At 47.3% G+C, this 16,576-nt stretch overlaps 1 protein-coding gene across 1 annotated transcript; it reads left to right on the forward strand.

Moving 5' to 3' along the window:
• The first annotated feature begins 5,694 nt into the window (after nt 1–5,694).
• Nucleotides 5,695–12,991, forward strand: RHOV (ras homolog family member V). The gene is made up of 3 exons (XM_073350680.1): nt 5,695–5,890; nt 12,172–12,230; nt 12,551–12,991. The coding sequence occupies exons 1-3, from the start codon at nt 5,695–5,697 to the stop codon at nt 12,989–12,991; spliced, it is 696 nt and encodes a 231-aa protein (XP_073206781.1).
• The last annotated feature ends 3,585 nt before the right edge of the window (nt 12,992–16,576 follow it).

A 16,576-nucleotide genomic window follows, 5' to 3' on the forward strand; every position in this document is an offset into this window, starting at 1 on the left:
ATACTTCCTCAGAGAGTTGCACATATGTGACCACAGTGCACCTCGTGTGTACTTGCAGTTACAACTAATCTGATTGAATGTGACTAGACAAAAGTGAACGTAAAGTTTACTCGGTAGCCAATAACACTTGCTGCCAGTGGTTTTTATGAATTTCTCACTCCAGAAGGAAGAAACCCAGGTATTTTTAAATCTAGGCTCCACTTCATAGATATATGTGGGCTCTTTCTAGTGCAGTTTGAATAGTTCAATCAATTTACAAAAAGCTAAGATGTGAGAGTGAACAGGAGTATTTGTAGGTATGTCTCCATGTCATTGCAGCTGGGACTGGGAACATGTCTGCCAGCCTGGATAGATAGATGTGCATTAGCCAAGAGTCTCCCGGAATCAGTCTCAATCTCCCGGAGGCTACTGAAAACAATCTGGAAGATTTTAATAGGCCACTAAAAGTCCAGTGGCACAGCAGGACCGAGGCAGACTCTCTACCTGCCCTGGCTCCGCGCAGCTCCCAGAAGTGACTAGCACGTCCCTCTGGCTTCTAGGCAAAGGGGCATCCAAGAGGTCTCTGCACACAGCCCTTACTCCAAGCGCCTACTCCGCAGATCCCATTGGCTGGGAGTCACAGCCAGTGGGACTTGCGGGGGTGGCGCCTGTAGGCAGGGGCAGGGCACAGAGCTGCCTGGCCACCCCTGAGCCTAGGAGCAGACATGGCGGTCGCTTCTGGGAGTTGCCCAAGGTAAGCACTGCCCGGCCGGAACCTGCACCCCTCACTTCCTCCTGCACCCCAACCTCCTGCCCCACCCCAGAGCCCCCTCCTGCACTCCAAACCCCTCGGCTCCAGCCCAGAGCCTGCACCCCCTCCTGCACCCTAACTCCCTACCCTAGGCTCAGCCCAGAGCCCCTTCCCACACTCTGAACCCCTTGGCCTCACTCCCCAGCCCAGAGGCCATACCCAGAGGCAGGGCAGGGGCGTAGCCTTGGGGAATGGGGCGGGGCAAGGGTGTTTGGGCAATCAGATACTTGGCAACCCTAATTAGCTCTGCTCAAGACAGTGTTAAAAATTGCAGTGTGCCTGTTGCACGTGGCCCGCCAAAGTAAGCCCCCTGGCAGGCTGGGCTAGTTTGTTTACTTGCCGCATCCGCAGGTTCGGCTGATCATGGCTCCCACTGACCGCAGTTCGCCGTTCCAGGCCAATGGGGGCTGTGAGAAGCCACGGCCAGCACATCCCTCAGCCCACGCCGCTTCCTGCAGCCCCCATTGGTCTGGAACGGTGAACTGTGGCCAGTGGGAGCCACGATCGGCCAAACCTGCAGACACAGCAGGTAAACAAACCAGGGGCTTACCCTGGCGGGCCGCGGGCCAAAGGTTGCCAATCCTTGGGCTAGCCACATGAGTGCAAGCCCACCTAATTTCTTGCGTCGGTACACTGCTATTTTCAGCATGCTAGCTGGAGCAGAGCTAGTGCATGTTTGTCTTCCCCAGGCTAGGAAGCACACTTCCAGCTGCCATATAGACATATCCTAAGGGGTCAACACATACAGGACCTTGGCATGACAGATTCCCAATATTGTAAAGATGCCCCTTTGTCCTTAGACTTAGATTTTGTCCTTAGATAGACTGCTCCACCTGTAAAGCTGGCTACAATAATTAGAATCTGAGGCTAAAACCAGTGTTTTTCTCCTAATTAATCATCTGTTTTTGTTAATATTAAGACTATATGCCTCTATATATCAGTTTGCTTGGCACCCTTCAGAACTATTCACTACTCAAATGTGTAAGTCGAAAGTTCATTGTAAACCTGTACTTAGTTTAATGCAACAATTTTGTGTTAATCTGAAGCTGCAGTTAGTCTTCCAGCCCAGGCTAGTAATGACTGATGCTGTTACTATATGAAGTCTGTGTAGTCTGTATGAAATGTGTTTGGTCATCTCAGTTAAGTTCCTAATGGGCAGGTGTCTGCATCACAAAAAAAAACATTGCAGTTGGTACTAATAAGCATTCTCAGGAGAGAGGCCAGGAATAGCCCTGTGACCAAGTCACTCCCGACCCCTCACCTCCCCCCCCCAACCCAGAGAGATTATCTTTGCAGGCTAGGAATGAAGCATGTTAAAGAGACAGGTTTCAGAGTAGCAGCCATGTTAGTCTGTCTCTGAAAAAAGAACAAGAGTACTTGTGGCACCTTAGAGACTAACAAATTTGTTAGTCTCTAAGGTGCCACAAGTACTCCCGCTCTTTTTGTTAAAGAGACAGCTTGCACTGCAGCTGCCATGGCATACCTGTTGCATTGAAAGAGCACATACGTCTCCATGGCTATCAATCCAGTATCTCTTGTGAACTGGGATGTACTTTCATTACCAAAACAAACTCTTAATTGAGGACAGGTGAGTGCTATTGTATGAATCCTCTCTCCATCCGGGCAGAGCTGTACCTATATGTTCAGAGCCAGATAAGACATGAGGAAGAAACCTGTGGGAGCTGCCCAGTTTCTTTCCCACAAATTAATTGCTTGGTAAAGGTAGTTTAAAGATAATTTAAACAGGAGAATCAGGGCATCTCACCCCATGGAGGTGAGTGCCTCATCAGTCGACTGTTGTCAGAAATCTGTCTACAAAGAAGGGAAGTGTTGACCCACAGAGAAATATAAGATTTTAGGAGAGGGGATTTTCTGTATTCCCAGTGAGACAATTCATCTTATAGGAGACCCCCCCATGGGTAATCAACAAATGGGAAACAAAGTCTGCCAGGTCCTTTTCATCTCCTCCTTCTGCTGCTGTTGTCACTTTTGCTAACTGTGGGAAATTCACACTCCCTCTGATTTGCATTCAACTAATTTCTCTTTCTGGGAAGCTTCAGAGTAACAGCCGGGTTAGTCTGTATTCGCCAAAAGAAAAGGAGGACTTGGGGCACCTCTAAGTTGCCACTAGTCCTCCTTTTCTTTTTTCTGGGAAGCAGCACCAAATCTTTCAGAGCACAACAGCTCCCATAGTGTTATCTCATATTTCAAATGTGTGCTAAGAAACCACTGCAGGGACTCCAAGCACATGAAACAATTTGTTGCATTGCCTTTCCTTGCTATGGCTTGGTGCATGTACACAGCAGTACCGTTTCTCAAAGCAGCAATAGGAGGAGCCACAAGCAGCACACCTTACAGTATTGACTGTACCGATGCATTCTGGGGCTCCTGAAGTAGCTGACCCATAGCCTGTGTTTGGACAAACCTTCTCTTAAAATCTCCCATCAGCACAACAAATACAGGGACTGTATTGTACTCTGAAACCAGGGACTATAATGTAGACCAACCACTGCCATTTTAATCACCATATCATCTAACCTGGCTCAGAGCAGGTCTAGACAACACAGTGATTAAAACACTGGCAGCTACTTAACTATACTAGCTATCATTGCAATGAACAGAGCTGTGCTGGTGAGAATGCAATGGTGGGAGATTTTAAGAAAAATGTGAGGGTAGAGATGGCCACACTGCCCAATGTTGCTCCTGGGAGCAAAGGCTTTTGGGTACTTTCCAAACCTGGCAATGCCTATGGATTTTTCCATCACTGTAGTAAATCCATCCCTTCAAGCAGTGGTAGTTAAGTTGACAGAAGAATTCTTCTGTTCACCTAGCTGCGTATACAGTGAGAGTTAAGTCAACCTAACTACACTGCATCGGCCTGGGGTGAAATTTTTTGTAGACAAGAATGATGTCACTTGGTTGATTTAAGTTGTAGGTGGGCCAGGTCTTAGCTGGTAGCACTCAGACTTCTAGCCTAGCAGGCTGTGGATTCAACTCCCACATCAAGACTTAACCCCATATCCAAGGTTGATGGTGCAATCTTTGTCTGCATTGGCCTTTTCCCCTCAAAATTTCCCACCATTCTATAATTTGTTCCTCTCTACTGTGTTATAACAGTGGAAGTGCTACTTTTGCCGCTGAGTCTCCTCCCCTCTCTCTGTTTGTTTAGTTGTCTTTTTTTAGATTGGGAGCTCTTCAAAGCAGGGATTGTGTCTTCTTCTCTATTTATAAAGTGCTTAGCACATTGTGAGCACCACTGGAAAGGAATAAAAAATGCACAAATGGGAGACCAGATTGGAAAGCCCCATGCACATCCAGAGAGCTATGAAAGTGTTTCCCTGCTTTTGCCAGAACGTAGCAACGGTTTCACCTGTGTTATACAAGCTGGACTCAGTTGGTTCCAAGCACAGAAAGTTACCCAATAAGACATGTGTCATGCTCTCTGTCTTTCATTTGTTTTCTGTTGCCATGCAATATTGTCCAAGGTTGCAGCTCCTGTACATCTGGAATCTTTTTCAACAATCACAGACTCTCCCTGCTGGGGCCACTGCCCACTGGCATTGGGCTTCGAAGTGCATTATCACTGTTTCTTCTGAAGAAAAAATAGTTTTGAGGGATGAGCAGGGACCTTCTTTTTGTTCTGTTTGTGCAGCACCTAGCTCAATGGGATCCTGGTCCACGACTGGGACTCCTCGGAGCTACAGTAATGCACATAATTAATAATAAGCACCAATAATAATAATGATGATTAGGGAATTGATAATGCATAACAGAGCCTTTCACCTGGAGGATGCTGGCTGGAATCCAGCTCAGATTGGTAGTGACTGAAAGTCTGTGCCATTTGATGGCTTTTCAGCGGCCTTTGTCAGGCCAGGTCTATACTATAAACTTATGTCGATAGAACTACGTCACTCAGGGGGATGACGCACTTATACCGACCTAACCTCCCTTGTAGACAGCACAATGTCAATGGGAGAGTTTCTCCCGTTGACGTAGTTACCGCCTCTCATGGAGGTGGATTAACTACACCAACGGGAGAAGCTCTCTCGTTGGCATAGGAGCGTCTTCACTAAAGTGCTACAGTGGTGCAGCTGCGCCTCTGCAGCGCTGTACGTGTAGACAAGCCTTAATATGCATTTGTTGGACTCCATTTATTTCCCAATGAACAGGTGTCCACATCACAAAGCCCCACTGCATTTTGTACTAATAGGCATCCTTGTTTGAGCAGAAGGAAAGATTCTGGGGCTATAGGCTGAAATCCCCTCTCATTCTCCTTCAGAACAGGGTAAAGGCACCTGGGGAAGGCAATGTGAAAAACTTGCATTGCCACTGCTTTTGCTGTACCTGTTCTGAGCGTAGAGGACTTCACCCTGCAGGGCTGTCGGGCCACCACCTTTCACCAACACTAAAGTCACTGAAACTGTAAGTGAAAGAGAAGAAAATGTAGAGAGCAAGCAGAGAGGCTGGTGGATTCAGACGCCCATGAAGCAGAGTCAGGTTACAAGGACAGGACAGGAGGTTGGACTATGCAAATCAGGCTTTTTTTAAACCACTACAGGTGTAGAACTAAGTTAAGCAATAGTAGCTTAGTGAGAGGGAGAGAAGGTGGGACCCACAGGCCAGTGCACAGAGCTCACTGCAGCCGCTGCCTTGCCAGCTCCAAGACACTCCAAAGGATGTAGTTCCAGAGGCAAAGAAGCTTCCACCTAGGCTATAGTGGCCGAGCCACTCTCATTTCCTGCCTTGCTTTACCCTCTGACAGTTTCCTGAGGCTGCCGGGGGCTTTTTTAGGTTTTTGCTGGTTTTGCTTTTGTTTTAAACAGAGTTTTGCAGCTTGCCCCTCACATTCACCAAACATTTTTAGAAGGGGGAGCAGAGCTGCTCCCCTTTTTCCTGTTCAAGACATGCCCCCCCAGGAGCTGCTGGATTATTCACCTGCCCTGCGAAGAAACAGCACCCCAAGGGGCAGTGGCCCACAGCTGGGCATCAAATGTGTCCTAGTAGGTGACGGGGCTGTGGGCAAGACCAGCCTGATCATTAGCTACACAACAAATGGATACCCTGATGAGTACCAACCCACTGCCCTGGACACATTCTCAGGTAAGGGGGAATGGAATTTAAGTGCCTGTTGGGGAATCCTGCCTGACACCAGCATGCTATTGCCTTCTGGGGTTGACTTTCTTCCTTTTTTTCACTGTTACAATGGCCTTGTCAACACTAGGGTTTTTCAGACACATCTTTCCAAAGGGTGCAGTTCTACCACTCCAGTGGTAGCAACGGTGAGAGTCCTAGTATAGAGGGGCTACCAGCTACCATCAACATTTTAAGCACCACGTCATCTATCCCTGTTGGAAACCAATAAAGTCAAAGGGGGGAGGGATAGCTCAGTGGTTTGAGCATTGGCCTGCTAAACCCAGGGTTGTGAGTTCAATCCTTGAGGGGGCCATTTAGGGATCTAGGGCAAAAACTGGGGATTGGTCCTGCTTTGAGCAGGGGGTTAGACTAGATGACCTTCTGAGGTCCCTTCCAACCCTGATAGTCTATGATTCTATGAACATAGTGCTTAAAACCTCAGCAGCAGCCATCAGTTCCCACAGTTAACCATTGCAGGAGCTGAACCCAAACAGACATTTTTTTTAAAGCTTCCCTGGTGTAGACAAGGCTTGAGCATAAGCTTTGCACAGGAGGCTGTAAAGGGAAACCAGTTTTGCCTCTCACACGCAATGAGGGAGGCAACTCTCATTCTTGGCTTGAGCCTGTGCAAAACTGTAGAAAGGAAGTTTATTCTGCTTGAGTCTGTTCCTTCAGGCCTGAAACATGGCCAAGAGACTTATCTAGGGGTTCATTGCCTTGCCTGCATCTCTCCTTATGAAAAAGGGGTGGGAGGTACAGCTGTATGGAACTCTCAGGGGGGTTATTTTTGATGAATGTATTACATATTACCCATAACTGTGCTCAACTCTGGGTGAAATCCTGACCTCTCTGAAGTCAGTGGCAAAACTCCCATTGACTTCAGTAGGGTCAGGATTTCATCCTTGATCTTTCTATCGTAAGGTTTTATACTGACTCTCATCACTGTAGTATCTGAGGGCTTCATGGACATATAATTAGACAAGACTCTGCCCCAAAGATTGTAACCCTGGTCAGGATAGAGATCCAGGGAAAGGGACAGCTGTGTGGCGCTCGCAGGGTATGACTACACAGCCCACAGCAGAGAGTCTCAGTGTGTTAAAATCAGCTGCCCCAGCCGGGTAGATGTCGCAACAGGGCTCTGAAGCCTACAGAGTGGGGGTGGGATTCAGAATCTTTCTAGGACGAATGTCTACACAGCTGTTTTTAGCATGGTAGCATGAAACCTGCAAACCTGAGTCTGTACACTTGATCTCTGAGACTTGCTGTGTAGATCAGTGGCTCTCAACCTTTCTAGACTACAGTACCCCTTTCAGGAGTCTCATTTGTCTGGCATACCCCAAGTTTCACCTGACTTAAAAACTACTTGCTTACAAAATCAGACATAAAAATTCAAAAGTGTCACAGCATACTATTAGTGAAAAATTGCTCACTTTCTACCATATAATTATAAATCAACTGGAATATAAATATTGTACTTACATTTCAGTGTATAGTATATAGAGTAGTATAAACAAATCATCTATGTGAAATTTTAGTTTGTACTGACTTCGCTAGTGCTTTTTATGTAGCTTGTTGTAAAACTAGGCAAATATCTAGATGAGCTAATGTACCGCCCTGGAAGACCTCTGTGTATCCCCACTGTGAACACCACTGGTGTAGATATACTTTCACTGGTGTTCTTATGTCACTGGTTAGGATTGGGATGCAGGGAGACAGGTGACCGTATGGGTTCCTAAGGGGTTTACTGCTCTGGTTATGTACCTATTTAAGATTAAAATACTGGGGGAAAGACAGCTGTGTGAAAACGCTTGGAAATTCATGGCCCGGTTCTGTTCCTGTTGTGATGACAGAGATAGGGAGAGGGAGACATCTGTATGTAAAGCTTTGGAATTTTATTGCTCTGGTTGTGTAGCTGGTTAGGGCAGAGATACAGGGCAAAAGACAGCTGTGTGGAAATCAGTCTCCTCTGATTTCTTGCCCTTGCTCTGGGGAAAGGGAGACTGGAACCTGGGGTTTACCCCCAATGAAAAAACGGCATAATTAAAGAGCACATAAGTAAACACTGTCTGCTAAAAGTTTGCTTTGCATATTAAAAGATATGGGTGTTTGCTGTCTGGAGATAGCTCTGCTGATCCCTTCATGGCTCCTGAAGGGACAGGAGAGTAAATAACATTCTGGTGATACGTTAAGACCCCACTAACTCTTGCCTTCTCCTGGACTTTGAGCAGTCACTTTAACTAATGGTAAAAGAAAAGGAGTACTTGTGGCACCTTAGAGACTAACCAATTTATTTGAGCATAAGCTTTCGTGAGCTACAGCTCGCTTCATCGGATGCATTCGATGAAGTGAGCTGTAGCTCATGAAAGCTCATGCTCAAATAAATTGGTTAGTCTCTAAGGTGCCACTAGTACTCCTTTTCTTTTTGTGAATACAGACTAACACAGCTGCTACTCTGAAACCTTTAACTAATGCTGTAGCTTCACACATTCAGCTCTCCAGCTACAAGCCCAGCCTGTGTCTGTGTTATGGGGTTAAGAAAGTTTCCTTCCTTTTCTAATAGGTCTTGGGTAACATTTTCAAAAGTGCCTAAATCCCATTTTCAAAAGGGACAGTGGCATTAAGGAGCCTAACTCCCAGTGACTCTGAATAAGGCTTAGGCTCCTGAGTAACTAGTTCGCTTTTGATATTGGGGCTCCTAAGTCACTTTGGCCTGGTGTACATTCAAAGGTAGGTCAACATAGCTACATTGGTGAGAGTGTGCAAAAATCCACACCTCGGACTGATGTAGCTATGCCAACCCAACCCCCACTGTAGACGGAAGAATGCTTCCTTGGATAAAGCTGCCATTGTTTGGGGAGGTGGTGTTGCTACACCAGTGCAAAACCCTCTTCCACTGTAGGCTGTGTCTATACTATGGGGCTATGCCAGTACAGTCTCCCTCATGTAGACATACCCTTAGGCACTTCAGAAAATCTTACCCCTTTGTCTATATTGCTTGCTTTTTCATCAGTGGTGCAAGCCTTAGTGGAGACAGGGCTCAGACATGTTTAATGGTAACCTGCAAAAGATTTCTTTTTTAAAATTGGGCTTGTGCCTTTTTTGCTACTTTATAATGACTAAATATGGGCTGAAAGGGATTTAAAAAAAAAAAAAAGAACAATTCTGCTTCTTTTTGCCTTTAGAAATACCAGAAATGTGTACTGTTAGTTCTCCAGACCCTTAACTGATGGTGGAAGGGATGTTCGCTTCTTTAGTATGACGTCCTCTCTCCAAAATGCTCGTTAGCATTGGCAGTGAATAATGAAAAAATGAAGAGTTTAAAGAGTCTGACTAAAAATCCATTCCCCTCTCAATGGCTGAGCTTCAAAAACTATTAACTTCTAACGTAGAAAACAAGCAGAAACAAAACCTTTAAAAAACATTTCAGGTCTCCTTTATCCATTGTAAAGAAACACAAAAGGGCACCAGGCCAATTGCGATTCCTTTGCAGGTCAGCTCAAAACTAAAGGCTCAGCTGGGATCCGGATCTGGGTTTCACATACCTCCAAGGCTGAGGGCTGCTCAGCCCTGAGTTGTTGCTTTTTTGTTCAGATGCCCCTCTAGTTCAGTCACAGTTGTGAAGAGGTATGGGAGACCTGCTGGTCTGCACTGGGCCCTACTGGCTTCCCCCAGAGAACTACTGGAAAGAACCAACCAACATTCTGCTGTTCCAGGGTGCAGGGGAATTTTAGAAAATGGTCTGAGGTGCCATCATTCTCTTGGGTCTCTGAAGAAATGCCACCCAGGTAATTGTCCGTTCTCATTCTGCTCCCTCAACGCTACCATGTTCAGCGTTGGGGAGAGGGACAGGGGGTTGCCATCATTCACAACAATTATGTGTTATAGTTTTTCTGTATCAGCATCTTCTGAAGGGGCCCATCGCTAAGGAATGATCCAGAAAGGAGGAGGCAGCACTAGCTCAAGGGATCTTGCTGCTCTCTGCAATATGGACATGGCTGTTCTCAGCCCACAGTCAGTCCCACGCTGAACAGTCACTGGTGGCCTGAGCATCCACAGCTCTTATTGAACTCAAAGGGAACGGCAGGTGCTCATCACCTTTGAAAACCAGGCCTTCACCATATTGCTGCTAACTTCAGTAGTCACCTGTTCTGCCTACCTGGAAGAGCCCGCCAGCTATAGGATATAGGAAAATGGAGGAATTCCCACCCTTCCCATTTATGAATACAGATTTGGCTTGAACCAGAATCCATCCTCAGAACACCCCTGAACTTTAAGGAAGTTCCTTTCTGGATCCAAACTGAACAGTTTAGGCCCATCTTTTTAATGGGTCTGAAAGGGAAACCCAAATTCCACCAGGCTTTGGGCAAGTATGGGTTTGGAACTGGATCTGGATCCAAACTGGATCTAATTTGGATCCAGTCCCGGAGCACCCATGGAGTTGGCACCTACGTAGCTAGGTTGATCTACCTTTTAAGCATAGACCGGGGCTCAGATTCCCAGCAGTTCTTTAGATCTGGAACAGGTTACTCTTCCTCCTCTGGGACTAAGATATGGTAATACCACTCAACTGTTTTCCAGCCACAAGGAAGCAATGGCTTTCACATATGCTGGCAGGAGAGGCAGTGCACCCTTGTGTGCCTCCCTCCCTCGTTCTTTGTGTGTGGGTGTCTTAATTTCAGTTCATCTTCTCTCTCTCTCTTTCTCTTTCACAGTTTTCTGTCAGTAAGCAGAATCATTCTTCTCCCCAAGGGCTTTTATGACCCCACTGACAATGAGGCCAATTGTTTCTGCCACTTCACTCACCAGCTAAGAACTTGAAGAATAATACAAGATTCAGTTTGCTTCTTTAAAATAACAAAACCCGCTCCCCTCCCCATCCCACCAGAGCCAATGACACATCAGAAATACTGCTAGGTGGTGTCAAGTGCTCACCATTGTCACCTTAGCACAGGATGTCTCCCTTCCTTCAGCAGACAAGTGCTATTTTGACATGCTGTCAAGATTTTAATGCAATTCCCAGCTCCTACCCTTTCCTCCAGCCATTCTCTGTGGAGTCTGAAATGCTCAGAGGTCTAACAACTTTGCTTTGAATTTCCATGGGCGGGAAACAGGGCCTGACTCTGAGACGGCTAAGGTTGATGACATCATGTTAAATCTTCCTGCATTTTTGGAATAATGTGGGTGCAAAAATTGCATACATAATACGCCACTGGTGGTAGAAATGGTGACAACTGTAGTGTAGTGTAGGCAACACAGTGGTAAAAACATCTGAGGCCGCTGGAGTTTTCTAGTGGCGGCAAGGCCTCAGAGTGCAGATAGGCCATGAAAGGGCCTTCCAGAAGAACTACATCACATTCCTTTTCCTGTAAGCACCTTTGCTTTAAAACAGTGTTTTATGTTCTTGGCTTTCTACAGCTGGGGCAATACTAAAAGTGAGCATCTCTGAGAAGGTTTTTCTTGAAATGCCAAATCTTTGCCCTGGATGAGAAGGTGGGGTCCTGGCCAGCCCCAGGGAGGGTGATCTAAGGATATGTCTATACTAGCCAACTCAGGCTCATGGGACTCAGGCTGCAGAGCTGTTTAATTGCAGTGTAGCTGTTCGGGCTCGGGCTGGAGCCCAGACTCTAGGACTCTGTGGGGTGGGAGAGTCTGAGAGCTCGGACTGAAGCCCAAGCCTGAAAGTCTGCACCACAATTAAACAGGCCTCCAGCCCAAGCTCTGAGTCAGCTGGCACTGGCCATCCATGGGTATCTAATTGCACTATAGACATACCCAAGTAGTCACAGAGTGCAAAAAACTAGGAATCAGTCCCTAAAGTGCAAGATTCCATGTATCCCTAACTGATCTTTTGGGGATGTGGGAGAAGACTGTCAAATTATTGCTAGGACACTGTTTGACTAAAAGGCCAGTCCTACCGAAGGTCTTTGTGTAGTAATGCCCTGGAAGGACTCCCTCAAGGTGTCAAAGCAACCAAAGAGACTGTCCCCAGAAAAGCTGGTGCAGGTTTCCCAAAGTGCTTGCTAGGACAGGGTTTGGGTGTTTTAGTGAGGACTGGGTAGATAGCCAGACAGGGTGGACACATGCAATAAAACTGAGAGTCACTTTACCACTGAGTCAGGGCATTCATTCCAAGAGCTCCCCAGGGACACAAAACAGAGCTGGAGAGAGGAACGTGCGTGTGTGTGTCTGTCTGTCTGTCTCAAAGGCAGCAAGTCTGTACTCATCCTCTCTGTCTCTCTGTGTTGCAGTGCAGGTTCTGGTGGATGGAGCCCCGGTTCGGATCCAGCTCTGGGACACAGCTGGACAGGTGAGACCAGTCAAAAGGGAATCAGCAGTTTTGGTTCTGACTAGTCTGTGGGACAGGTGCTATTAGCAGGGTTTGTGGGGAGGGCAGTGTACAGCTGGGAAAGAGGGACACAGTCAGTAAAGACACTAATTAAACAGAATGTGACAAGGACTCTTGTCCCTGAAACTCAGCCTTCCAGAATGACGTGGAAGTGGCATGAAGGGGACATTGTGCCCTGTCTCTGAGATGCTGCTAGCATATTCATCGTGTGAAGGAGTCACACCAGTATCACACTGTTGGAGTTCAGTCCAATGATCTTCTCTCTCATTTTTCTCCTGCAGGAGGACTTTGATTGCCTCCGATCACTTTGTTACCCTGACACTGATGTCTTCCTTGTCTGCTTCAGTGTGGTGAACCCCAGCTCCTTCCAAAACATTACTGAGAAATGGATCCCTGAGATACGGACTCACAACCCCCAGGCGCCAGTGCTCCTCGTGGGGACACAGGCTGACCTGCGGGATGATGTCAATGTCCTCATCAACCTGGACCGCTACCGTGGGAGGCCTGTGCCCAAGCTTCAGGCTGAAGGCCTGGCAGAGAAAATCCGGGCACAGACCTACGTGGAGTGCTCAGCACTGACCCAAAAGAACCTGAAAGAAGTATTTGACACAGCCATTGTCAGTGCAGTGGAGCACAAAGCCCAGCAGGAAAAGAAGATGACAGCCAAAGGGATCAAAACCCTCTCCAAGTGTCGTTGGAAGAAGTTCTTCTGCTTTGTCTGAAGCTGGTTTGGCAAAAACACCTCATGCCAGTGCTGATCCCACGCCTTCTTGGAGAGCCATGTGACTGCACCTATGGCTCCTGCGAGGAGAGTGCTGTGAGCTGTTGAGGCTTGGAGTCCTGGCACTTGCTGGGTTGTGGTCACAGGCCTGGGAGACATGAAATGGACTTCCATTGCACCAGGTTACCAAATGGTCCTTCTAGCTTTAAGCATCTGGTGGACATGCCTGTGGTGTCCCAGATCAATGGGAGCCTTTAATATACTCAGACTTGGTCCTAAAGAAAAAGCAGGTTCACTATGCCCAGTATGACCAGTTTCATTTCTGAAACCCAACTAAAACTTCCAAAATCCTGTCCCAGCATAATCTAACTCTGGTGTAAACCTTTTGATGGATTCTGGAGAGCTGGCTCTATTCTGGCCGTTCTAAAGTCTTGGTTGGGAAGAGGGAGGGGGTAATTAATGGAGACTACTGTGTGGTCTGATAGGGGCTGCTCAGTTTTAAAAAGTAGGACTTAAATGCTTCCCCTCTAGTTCTGATCACTAAAAGCGGGTGGGGGAAGAGTGTCATCAAGATGTGATAGAGCAGTGCTCATGGGTTTGTAAAGATACCTTACCATGTGGGAAAGGGCTTACCTATGAGGCATATCCTGGGAAGAGACCAGTGGCTGTCTGAGGGAAAGCACACTGCAAGCTGCAGTCATCCTTGAAGCAAAACATCGCCTAAAGAGGGCTCCATGGTACAGAGGGTGACTGTGCTGCTCAGAAGTGATCACTCCTTTTGGGTACCCACTTTGAGACACCTTTGTGCCTGATGTTGAGAGGTGCTGAGGCGTGGGACTGCTGGGCCTTAGCACCTCTGGACATCAGGCAAAAAGGTAACGCTGTGACCGTGAGGGGTTGATAATGCAACAGGGAAGTGCAGTGGTGTTGAGGGAGAGAAGGAAAAGCATGTGATAGAAGGAAGAGAGAGATGTGGAGTGAAGCCGAGAAGGAAGGAGAGGGGGGAAGGTGAGGAAGGAAGGAAAGGGTAAAGAGAAGGGAAGGGAGGAAAGAGGGGAAGGGGAAAGGGAAGGAAGAAAAGTTATTCCACTATCATACTTGTAGGATTTGGCTCACGATGAAAACTCTAGTGAGCTTGCTTTTTAAAATATTTTTGTCCCTCAGTTTCAAAATTCAGGAGAAAGTAGTGGGGGGACGGGATGGACAGTTCCTCTTGTTCAAATAAAACCATCAGTTTAGGTGCTGTACGGCAGAACAGGAGAGAATCGAGTTCCCCTTGTATTGTTCAAACCTTGAGGCTGCAGGCTGAGAATTGAGGGCCCAGGGCTCTCCTCTCTGTTCTCAGGAGTTACAGCTTGATCCACTGAGGTCAGAAACAAAAGAAACCCTTAAAGATCCTGCCATAGGAAGACACCCACTCTGTCTGCTCCATGCCCTTGCAGCGAAGGAGCCCACTTTGTCTGTGAGTCTGTTCCCTATGATCCTGAGAGCAGGGTCAGTTTCCCAATGCGATTACCTACCCTTCCTATTACTGAGCTTATCTCCATTTCTAAAAAAATTTCCACAGAGACATTTCAATCTAGTTTACAAGGTAGAGAACATCATAGGCCTGTCATGCAATGCTTTGGAGAGTCAGGGGGTGCTCTGCACCTGACAGTCAACCATGCCTTTGGACACTCTCTCTGAAATAATGTCAGGCCAGGGGATACATTTGGGGGTTGTTTATACACACACCCCTTGTCTAGGCTGACTATAAAAACCACAGCATTCCACATAAGTGGCCAGAATGTGACCCGTACTTTAAATGCCACTCAGATGACAGTCACCTTCATCTTTAACACAGAGGTGCAGTCCACTAAGAGTAGAGCCCCAAGTATGCAGTGCAGCCAGGTAAGATGGAGCATTGCATGTAGAGACTTGTAGTCTCCACTGGCTGTATCCCCGTATTAAAGCTGACCATAGCTGCAATTGTTCGCTTTTGTGCAAACTGGGTGTGGCCCTTCTGAAATGTTACTGAGTTCAGCTGGATCCAGTCATGCAGGGCCAAACTATGGAGAACGCAGATCAGTAATTAGAACTGAAGAGAGGTGTCCTGGGTTATTTTGCCATTATACAACCATGGGCAGGGTACTGTCAGTTGAATATCACTTTCAGCCATAGATATATTACTGCATTTCTTTCCTAGCTGTGTAGGACAGCGCTTCTGTGTAACTAGTTCAGCTTCCAGGTTGGGTCTTTGTGCATTTCCATAATGTAAGAACAAACCCGGAGACGGGGCCAATAAGGAGAACACCCCTTGAGCCTGAGGAGGGGTGAAAGCACCTACAGGAGCTCATTGGGAGTGCTGGACTTCCCTGGTTCCCCAGTGCAGAGTGAGTGCTGTGGAGAGAGCTGGTATTGCCCTTCAATAGCTCTGTATGGACAATGGGGTTGCTTTGTCCCAGGAAAGAAGCTGCACTCAGAGCTGCTTTTGTCCACTGTTCACCATGTCTAATGTTTGTTCAAATAAAATGGTCTTATTTGAGAGTGACTGAAGTTTGTGTTCATAATTTCACTGGTGGCAAGAAGCCTGAGGCCTTCTGCGGGTAATGGGAATGTTCTACTGGATAGCCGCCCTCAGAACAGAGCTATGTCCCCTTGTGAGGGGGTGTCCATCCCACATAGAAAGGGGGTGAAGGTGGCCACATAGGCCTATTAACTCCATAGGCTGCACCTGGAGGAAGAAGAGCCAGGAAGCAGGGAATTGATTGCAAGCAGGTTCAGCTGGGCAGGAATAGATGGGGCCTATAAAGCGAGGAAGCTGGCCCTAGACAGGGGCTGCTAGTGGGAAGGACAATCACTCCCTGGGAAAAGAGAGGCAGGTTTGGTGTTAGTATTCCTAGGGAAACTAAGAGTGGTAGGAAGCATCCCAGGAAAGGAGTAGTAAGGGCTGAAAAAGTGAAGCCCAGAACTGCTGGGTTGAGGGTCCCTGGAGTAGAGGGTAGGCCTGGGTTCCCCTACCAGCCACTGGAGTGGCACCTGAGGCAGTGAATGGGAACACTGCCTAGAACAGTGGAAGGAAAGACTTTTTGATTTCCCCTTTCAGGGTATAACACATAAGGTGACCTAACCGCAGGGCTGAGTCACAAAGAGGCTGCAGCAGCTCATGGAGTAAGAGAGACTGCAGACCCAGAGAGACAGGTGGAGGACAGTGTGCAACCATGGGAATGGATGTTGACCTGATGAGCTAATCTCCAGAGTGGCCAGGAGGAGGTGCCAAACTTGCGGTGAGTGGAGCACCCCATCCCACCCTTTTTCTGCCCTCTGTTCCCCAGCCCAATTTTTGTTAGCATTGCTCATTATCCCTTCCTCAGTCCCAGTCCAATTCACTTCTTTAACTTAACTGCCAGTAGATTAGTTTGGGGTGAGGAATCTCCCAAGAGCTCCTAGTCACCTGAGATTCTTCCTTCTACCCTCAAAGGCCAGTCCTGGTGAATACCCCTCTGGGTAAGAAGGGCTGGTAGTGATGCAAGAAGCAAGATAGTCTCATCAGCCATGAGTCAGCAGCAGCTCCTTAAGAATGCTGCCTTTGCAGCACTCTCAACAC

Source organism: Lepidochelys kempii, chromosome 6, assembly GCF_965140285.1.
Source record: "Lepidochelys kempii isolate rLepKem1 chromosome 6, rLepKem1.hap1, whole genome shotgun sequence".
Lineage (NCBI taxonomy): Eukaryota > Metazoa > Chordata > Testudines > Cheloniidae > Lepidochelys > Lepidochelys kempii.